The sequence below is a fragment of the Labrus mixtus genome, chromosome 15, assembly GCF_963584025.1.
Source record: "Labrus mixtus chromosome 15, fLabMix1.1, whole genome shotgun sequence".
Taxonomy (NCBI): domain Eukaryota; kingdom Metazoa; phylum Chordata; class Actinopteri; order Labriformes; family Labridae; genus Labrus; species Labrus mixtus.
Window position 1 is genome coordinate 29,222,422 of NC_083626.1, and position 12,500 is coordinate 29,234,921.

Below are 12,500 nucleotides of genomic sequence, written 5' to 3' on the forward strand. Positions count from 1 at the left end.
CGAGAGGGAAGCGACAAGTTTCACTCGTTTTTTACTTTTATCACCAGAACTGAACCAATCATAAAAACCTGCTAATCAAATCTTATCGGCCGACCCGACCAGCAAAGTTCAATCTGTAAATCTTCTCTCCTCCTCAGACGTGTCGGGCAGTGCGGTCGGGGGTCACGGGGGTCACGGAGGCTCTCAGGGCGACAGAGGAGGTCTGGGCTCGGTCCTCAGAGATCTGGTGAAACCAGGAGACGAGAATCTGAGAGAGATGAACAAGAAGCTGCAGAACATGCTGGAAGAACAGCTGACCAAGAACATGCACCTGCAGAAGGTGTGTGTGTCTGTGTGTGTGTGTGTGTGTGTGTGTGTGTGAGATCTTTCCTCCTACACACTCCTCTGAACACAACAACACCCCCATTCAAACACACACACTTTATGCTGTCACTGCAAATACCATCACCCACTGCCTGGCAATGCTTCACACACACTACACAACACAACACAACACTACACAACACACACACTACACAACACAACACTACACTACACTACACAACACTACACTACACAACACAACACTACACTACACTACACTACACTACACAACACTACACTACACTACACTACACAACACTACACAACACTACACTACACTACACTACACAACACTACACTACACTACACTACACAACACTACACAACACTACACTACACTACACAACACTACACTACACAACACTACACTACACTACACTACACTACACAACACTACACTACACTACACTACACTACACAACACTACACTACACAACACTACACTACACTACACTACACAACACTACACTACACTACACTACACTACACAACACAACACACACTACACAACACTACACTACACTACACTACACTACACTACACAACACAACACACACACTACACAACACTACACAACACTACACTACACTACACTACACTACACAACACTACACAACACTACACTACACTACACTACACACTACACAACACAACACAACACTACACAACACAACACACACACTACACAACACTACACTACACTACACAACACTACACTACACAACACTACACTACACTACACTACACAACACTACACTACACTACACTACACTACACTACACTACACAACACTACACTACACTACACAACACTACACAACACAACACACACACTACACTACACTACACTACACAACACAGCACTACACAACACTACACTGCACAGCACAGCACAGCACAGCACAACACTACACTACACAACACTACACAACACAACACTACACACCACAGCACTACACTGCACAGCACAACACAGCACAGCACAGCACAACACTACACTGCACAGCACAGCACAACACTACACTACACTACACTACACAACACTACACTACACTACACTACACAACACTACACTACACAACACTACACAACACAACACTACACAACACAACACTACACAACACTACACTACACTACACAACACTACACTACACAACACTACACAACACAACACTGCACTGCACTGCACTGCACAGCACAGCACAACACAGCACAACACTACACTACACTACACAACACAACACACACACAACACTACACTACACAACACTACACTACACAACACTACACAACACAACACAGCACTGCACTGCACAGCACTGCACAGCACAACACAGCACTGCACTGCACTGCACAGCACTGCACAGCACAACACAGCACAGCACAACACTACACTACACTACACTACACAACACTACACTACACTACACTACACTACACAACACTACACAACACTACACAACACAACACTACACAACACAACACTACACAACACTACACTACACAACACTACACAACACTACACAACACAACACAGCACTGCACTGCACTGCACTGCACAGCACAGCACAACACAGCACAACACTACACTACACTACACAACACAACACACACACAACACTACACTACACAACACTGCACAGCACAGCACTACACTACACAGCACAACACAACACTACACAACACTACACAACACAGCACTGCACTGCACTGCACTGCACAGCACAGCACTGCACAGCACAGCACAACACTACACTACACAACACACTACACAACACTACACTACACAACACTGCACAGCACTACACTACACAGCACAGCACAACACAACACACACACAACACAACACAACACAACACACACACACTACACAGCACAGCACAACACAACACACACACAACACACACACACTACACAGCACAACACAACACTACACAACACAACACAACACAACACACACACACTACACAACACACACTACACAACACAACACTACACAACACACACACACTACACAGCACAACACAACACAACACAACACACACACAACACAACACAACACAACACACACACACTACACAGCACAACACAACACTACACAACACAACACAACACACACACAACACAACACACACACACAACACACACAACACAACACTACACAACACACACACACTACACAGCACAACACAACACAACACTACACAACACAACACAACACACACACAACACAACACAACACAACACAACACAACACACACACACTACACAACACACACACACACTACACAACACACACACACTACACAACACACACACACACTACACAACACAACACAACACACACACAACACTACACTACACTACACTACACAACACAACACACACACACACTACACAACACACACACACTACACTACAACACACAACACTACACAACACACACACTACACAACACAAGACAACACTACACAACACAACACACACACACACACACACTACACAACACTACACAACACAACACACACACTACACAACACACACATACACAACACAACACTACACAACACAACACAACACTACACAACACTACACAACACAACACACACACTACACAACACAACACAACACTACACAACACAACACTACACAACACACACACAACACAACACAACACACACACTACACTACACAACACAACACAACACTACACAACAGAACACAACACTACACTACACTACACAACACACACACACACACTACACTACACAACACAACACACACACACACTACACAACACAACACACACACACACACACTACACAACACAACACACACACACACTACACACACTACACAACACACACTACACAACACTACACAACACACACACACAACACAACACTACACAACACAACACAACACACACACACACTACACTACACTACACAACACTACACACACTACACAACACACACACTACACAACACACACTACACAACACTACACAACACAACACAACACAACACACACACACACTACACTACACTACACAACACAACACACACACACACACACTACACTACACAACACTACACAACACACACACACACTACACTACACAACACTACACAACACAACACAACACACACTACACAACACAACACAACACTACACAACATACACACTACACACACTACACAACACACACTACACAACACTACACAACACTACACAACACAACACAACACTACACAACACAACACACACTACACAACACTACACTACACTACACTACACTACACAACACTACACTACACAACACTACACAGCACAGCACAACACTACACTACACTACACTACACAGCACTGCACTGCACAGCACTGCACAGCACAGCACAGCACAACACTACACTACACTACACTACACAACACTACACAACACAACACTACACTACACTACACAACACTACACTACACTACACAACACTACACAACACAACACAGCACTGCACTGCACAGCACAACACAGCACAGCACAGCACAACACTACACTACACTACACTACACAACACTACACTACACTACACTACACAACACTACACAACACTACACTACACTACACTACACAACACTACACAACACAGCACTACACTACACAGCACTACACTACACTACACTACACAACACTACACAACACTACACAACACTACACTACACTACACTACACTACACAACACAACACTACACAGCACTACACAACACTACACTACACTACACTACACTACACAACACTACACAACACTACACAACACAACACAACACAACACTACACTACACTACACAACACTACACTACACTACACTACACTACACTACACAACACAACACACACACACACTACACAACACACACACACACTACACTACAACACACAACACTACACAACACAACACACACACTACACAACACAAGACAACACTACACAACAGAACACACACACACTACACAACACTACACAACACAACACACACACTACACAACACACACACACACAACACAACACTACACAACACAACACTACACAACACTACACAACACAACACACACACTACACAACACAACACTACACAACACAACACTACACAACACACACACAACACAACACAACACAACACACACACTACACTACACAACACAACACAACAGAACACAACACTACACTACACAACACACACACACACACTACACTACACAACACAACACACACACTACACTACACAACACAACACACACACACACACTACACTACACACACTACACAACACACACACTACACAACACTACACAACACACACACACACTACACAACACTACACAACACAACACAACACAACACAACACACACACACACTACACTACACAACACTACACACACTACACAACACACACACTACACTACACTACACTACACTACACAACACAACACAACACAACACTACACAACACTACACTACACTACACAGCACTACACTACACAACACTACACTACACTACACTACACTACACAACACTACACAACACAACACAACACTACACAGCACAGCACAACACTACACTACACTACACAACACAACACACACACAACACTACACTACACTACACAACACTGCACAGCACTACACTACACAGCACAACACAACACACACACAACACTACACAACACAGCACTGCACTGCACTGCACTGCACAGCACAGCACTGCACAGCACAACACTACACTACACAACACTACACAACACTACACTACACAACACTGCACAGCACTACACTACACAGCACAGCACAACACAACACACACACAACACAACACAGCACAACACACACACACTACACAGCACAACACAACACTACACAACACAACACAACACACACACAACACAACACAACACAACACAACACAACACACACTACACAACACACACTACACAACACAACACACACACAACACAACACACACACAACACAACACAACACAACACACACACACTACACAGCACAACACAACACTACACAACACAACACAACACACACACAACACAACACAACACAACACAACACAACACAACACAACACACACACACACACACTACACAACACTACACAACACAACACACACACTACACAACACACACACACACAACACAACACTACACAACACAACACAACACTACACAACACTACACAACACAACACAACACACACACTACACAACACAACACAACACTACACAACACAACACTACACAACACACACACAACACAACACAACACACACACTACACTACACAACACAACACTACACAACACAACAGAACACAACACTACACTACACTACACAACACACACACACACACACACACTACACTACACAACACAACACACACACACTACACAACACAACACACACACACACACACTACACTACACAACACAACACACACACACACACTACACTACACACACTACACAACACACACACTACACAACACTACACAACACACACACACACTACACAACACAACACTACACAACACAACACAACACAACACACACACACACTACACTACACAACACTACACACACTACACAACACACACACTACACAACACAACACTACACAACACTACACAACACAACACAACACACACACACACTACACTACACAACACTACACAACACAACACACACACACACACACACTACACTACACAACACAACACACACACACACACTACACTACACATCACTACACAACACAACACACACTACACAACACAACACAACACTACACAACATACACACTACACACACTACACACACTACACAACACACACTACACAACACTACACAACACTACACACAACACTACACAACACAACACAACACAACACTACACAACACAACACACACACTACACAACACACACACTACACAACACAACACTCAAACACTACACACACTACACAACACACACACTACACTACACAACACTACACTACACACACTACACAACACACACACTACACAACACTACACAACACACACACACACACACACTACACAACACAACACTACACTACACAACACTACACAACACAACACAACACACACACACACACACACACACTACACAACACAACACTACACAACACTACACAACACAACACAACACACACACACACTACACAACACAACACTACACAACACTACACATACTACACAACACACACACTACACAACACTACACAACACACACACACACACTACACAACACAACACTACACAACACAACACAACACACACACACTACACTACACAACACTACACTACACAACACAACACACACACACACACTCTACACAACACTACACAACACAACACAACACACACACACTACACTACACAACACACACACTACACAACACAACACAACACTACACAACACAACACACACACTACACTACACAACACAACACTACACAACACACACACTACACTACACAACACTACACAACACAACACAACACAACACACACACTACACTACACAACACACAACACTACACAACACACACACTACACAACACAACACTACACAACACAACACACACACTACACTACACAACACTACACAACACAACACACACTACACAACACTACACACACACACACACACTACACTACACAACACAACACTACACACTACACACTACACACTACACTACACAACACTACACAACACAACACAACACACACACACTACACTACACAACACTACACAACACTACACAACACAACACTACACAACACACACACACACACTACACTACACAACACTACACAACACTACACAACACAACACACACACACACACACTACACTACACAACACAACACTACACAACACACACACTACACACACTACACACACACACACACACTACACACTACACAACACACACACACACACACACTACACTACACAACACAACACTACACACTACACAACACACACACACACACACACTACACTACACAACACAACACTACACAACACACACACTACACACACTACACAACACACACTACACAACACTACACAACACACACACTACACTACACTACACAACACAACACACACACTACACTACACTACACAACACAACACACACACTACACAACACTACACAACACAACACACACACACACACTACACTACACAACACACACACTACACACACTACACAATACACAACACACACTACACAACACTACACAACACACACACACACACACTACACTACACAACACAACACTACACAACACTACACAACACAACACACACACACACACTACACTACACAACACAACACACACACACACACTATACAACACAACACTACACACACTACACAACACACTACACAACACTACACAACACAACACAACACACACACACACACTACACAACACACTACACAACACTACACAACACAACACAACACACACTACACAACACTACACAACACTACACAACACACACACTACACACACTACACAACACACACTACACAACACTACACAACACACACACACACACTACACAACACACACACTACACAACACAACACACACACTACACACACTACACAACACACACACACACTACACAACACACACACTACACAACACAACACAACACAACACAACACACACACACACACTACACAACACACACACTACACAACACAACACACACACACTACACACACTACACAACACAACACAACACAACACAACACTACACACAGACACACACACACAACACACACTACACTACACACACTACACAACACACACTACACAACACTACACAACACTACACTACACAACACAACACAGCACAACACAACACTACACACAGACACACACACACAACACACACTACACTACACACACTACACAACACACACTACACAACACTACACTACACAACACTACACACACTACACAACACAACACAACACAACACAACACTACACACAGACACACACACACAACACACACTACACTACACACACTACACAACACACACTACACAACACTACACTACACAACACTACACAACACACACTACACAACACAACACACACACACACTACACACACTACACAACACACACTACACACACACACACACACACACTACACACACACACACACACTCTACACACACACACACACACACACTACACACACACACACACACTACACACACACACACACTACACACACACACACCACACACACACACACACACACACACACACACACACTACACACACACACACACACACACACAGTCAGCAGTCACCTTGAGGTAGAAAGTTTTTCAAAAGCAGGAGAAGTATTTTCTGATTCTTTAACGGAGCAGCGTCGGTGTGGATGGAGTGTTGTCATGGTAACGAGCAGTGCTTTAAGGTGGACACACTCTTCTGATTACACAGGTGAAGTGTTTTTAATTCTTCACTTCTTCTCGATCATTAACAGCTCGTTTTGTTTCTTTCCGTAGGATCTGGAGGTTTTATCCCAGGAATTAGTCCGTCTCAGTAAGGAGAGTCCTGGTGGAAGTACAGCCGGGTCGGGATGAGGCTATCACCTGGACCCACCAGTCCATACCACCTCTGCACAGCTGGAAAGAGTGGGCTGGGCTCTGACTAACACCTGGAATCTGCATCTCTTCCATTCCTCTTCCCTGCGTTCATGAACCTAAAGCGTGCCGTGGGCTCCAACTAACGTCTGGAGCCGTTGTGATATCACCACCTCAGTCCACCCGCTGGGCTATGACTAAATGCTGGATTCTGTCCATCTTTTGTTTTTCTGAATGTCGAGGGAAATACGAGTTTTTAAGGAGTAGAAGAAGAAACAAGACGACCAAACGTGATGGAAAGCTCAGCTTATTTATGTTGCTATTGAATGTACTGTAATTAGACTGCACTGTTTGGTCCTGGCTACAACCTGGAAAACATGCATTGTAACAGACTGTAAATCGTTTGTATGTCTCTCTGTCAGGTCCTGGCTATTTCCTGGAATACACAAGCGATCTATGTTACCCGACTGACTTGTTGCTCTCTGTGTTCAGTAACTCTGTCGTGATCTGGCTATTTCCTGGACTCTCTTTCACAGCTGATGTCTTTCAAAACTCACTGAAGAAACATCTCAAAGTCAGCTGACATGTTTTTTAACCTCTGAAGCTTTCAGCCACATCTCGTGACTTTGTTGCTAAGGCGACAAATAAACTGTCTCCAGTCAGGCGCCGTTCCAAAAGTCAAACGGTTTTTGCAGCGGCCGAAGACGGCGGACGCCGAGTGCTGTCAGAATTCAGTTTCTGAAGGTTTCAGAGTTTATATTTACAGAGCAGGCGATAGACTGACCCGGAAAACGATGAATTCTTTAAAAGTCAAAACGGACGTAGCATGAGAAGAAAGACGATAATGTTCCTCTGAGTTCAGAGCCAATCACCTTCAGGTACAGCGTGAAAACAAACACATGACATCATCACTTTATCCGCTCGTCAGCGTTGAGACTCTCTGCATGTCGCATCAGAAACAAATCATAACAAATCATCGTCTCAGTAAAAATCTGATTATTTTGGGTCCGCAGCGCTCGGACAGATTTCAGCCACCAGGATGCTAACGGTCAGATAGCGTTTGATCAGAACTTGTAGACGCTCCGATATGAACTTCAGTGAAAGCGAGCTAACCATTTAGCATATTTCTGGGTTTGCTAAGTTAAGTCGAGCAGCTTAGCAAACATTCAAGTTAGCTCGCTGCATTAGCCCGTGCAGCGCGCACCAGAGAGCGTGACTGAAGACATCAGAGCCTCGTACCTTATCTGCGAGTTTCTGTGGCTACTGTTTGAGCTAACGTTACGAAACAACGCAGAAAACGTTCTGATTAAATATTAAAATAAAAAATTAACTTAATTTAACCTTCTCTCAAGCTAACGGAGAAGACTCCCTAATAAACGTCTCTACAGAGAAACATCGACGTGTTCCTGTAAACATCAGAGAAGTTCAACTTCCTGCTTCTGACGCTCCAAACTCCAGAAACATTTCAAATATTTCATCAACAATTTATTCACAAACATAAAATTGTTTAATTAAGTCGGCCCTGGCTACGTCATGGAGCACAAACAGTCTGACTTTTGTGTGTTTCCTTGTCCGGCCGTGGTTATTTCCTGGACTTCACGCCTTTCTGTCTTAACTTTTTTCTGATTTCTGCGTCTTTACTTTTCGCCGCCTGGTTGAGATTTTGTGTTTTTATTTATTACTTTCAAAGACATTTTGTCGACCTCTCGTCCAGATATTATAAAACTTCTTGTCTTCTTGTTTCGAGGTTTTCTCCGACAGAAAACGTCGTGAGTTTATCGGTTTGTTGAGATGTTTTAATGCATGAAAACGCGACGTGTGAGGAACATGTTTTAAAGATTTATTTTCTGTCTCGATGAAATCTAAACGATTGTGTGTCGCTTTGCTTTTCTGATAATGCTACTCGTTAATCTGCTGGGCTGCGTCTAAATCCTGGATCACATGACTGTAATTTGTCCTGCACTTTTTAATTTGTTGTGACTCCTCCCCCCTCCCCGTGTTGGGGAAACCAAACGATGCAGGAACAAAGAAAAGTGAAACTGCGACTGAGCTCTTTAATATTCCCACCGGGCTGGGTCTACTTCCTGCTTCTAACAACATATCTTTACGTTTTTTTGAAAATTATCTTAAATCTGTTTCCTGTGATTATGTAAAAAGAGAAATGTATGAAGTTTAACTCTCTGACAGGATGTGGTCGACGCACTTCCTGTCTGCTCTGCCTTTGTTTCTCCTTTTTGGAGACTGACTATATCCTGGAGTGAGCTTCTGCTACAAGTGTTTCTTGGTGACTGGGATGTGACTATATCCTGGATGTTATGCTTGTAGCAGAGTGTTTTATGTCGTACCTGCCTGCCTGTACACTGCAAAAAAGAGAAGTCTTGTTTTACAGTGCGTCTTTAAGCAAAGACGAGTCGTTCAACCAAACTTCAGGATGTTATTTACGTCACTTAGCAACAGAGGTGACGTGTAGGAAATATTAACGTGACTGTAAAAAAACTAATGTTTGATTTAACGAGAGAAAAGTCCCGAAGATGATCGAGCTGCACTGTAAAAATAAACACGCACTGCGGGGTCGGTCTATGTGCTGGGCAGACGCCGGGCCGGTTGCTTTGTTTTGTTTTTGTTTGTTTGTAATGTTTGAGTCTGTATATATTCACACGCTGTCACATGACTTCTAACTGTATGAAGAATCAACTGATCTATTTATGAGACGGATATCGATCATGACGCTAATTATTGTAACGACGAGAAAAATATAAAATACTGTCTGAAGCCGACGTGTCTGATTCTCTTCTTGTTCTAAATCCACTCTGATCCTGTATTTGATCATGTCTATAAACTCCTCTATTTCAGCCCTGCTCAGAACAGGCTGTTTCTGTGTCTGTACCTTTAAATATGTAAATGAGCTGTGTCTGACCACGCCCTCTCTCTGGAAGGGCTTGGGTGTACTCGGTCTTTCTCGCTCCATGTCCTATTGTTTAAGGTGAGAAGGCAGACTCAGAGGGCAGAACAAACACCTAGCTGTGGGAGTGTCACCCACCTGGGGGAGGGGCTACTGCCCTTTGTGATGTCATGAAGGGAAAATCTCCAAACGGCCTGTTTGAGCACACATTTTCTGAAAAGTGGAGCAGGGAGAAGACGGAGAGGATGAACTTTTCTCATCATTGGGGGGTTTGTAGACGGCCTAGAGGAACATGTTAGAGTTAGAGGAACATAGAGAAGAGGATTTAATATGTAACCTTTAAAATTAAATAAGATAAACGCAGCTTTTGCTTCACATGAATATTATTCTGTAAGTGACTTAATTGATTTTATTTGTAAATCAAACATTCATCATTGATTTATTTTTATTTAAGCAGGTTGGTCCCATTGAGATTAAAAACCTCTTTTTCAAGGGAGACCTGGCCGAGACAGGCAGCAGCAAAAACACA

At 43.2% G+C, this 12,500-nt stretch overlaps 1 protein-coding gene across 4 annotated transcripts in view; it reads left to right on the forward strand.

Moving 5' to 3' along the window:
* gripap1 (GRIP1 associated protein 1) overlaps positions 1–11,835 on the forward strand; it is a 45,499-nt gene extending 33,664 nt beyond the window's left edge. For 3 of the 4 annotated variants that reach the window (XM_061058432.1, XM_061058434.1, XM_061058435.1), the window contains 3 exons: positions 138–319; positions 8,992–9,423; positions 9,492–11,835. In XM_061058432.1, the coding sequence (XP_060914415.1) occupies positions 138–319; positions 8,992–9,069 (260 nt within the window). In that variant the 3' untranslated portion in view covers positions 9,070–9,423; positions 9,492–11,835. Of the gene's footprint in view, positions 1–137; positions 320–8,991; positions 9,467–9,491 lie in introns of those variants that run through there. The other variant, XM_061058433.1, reaches the window with a different exon arrangement.
* Positions 11,836–12,500: the final 665 nt, after the last annotated feature.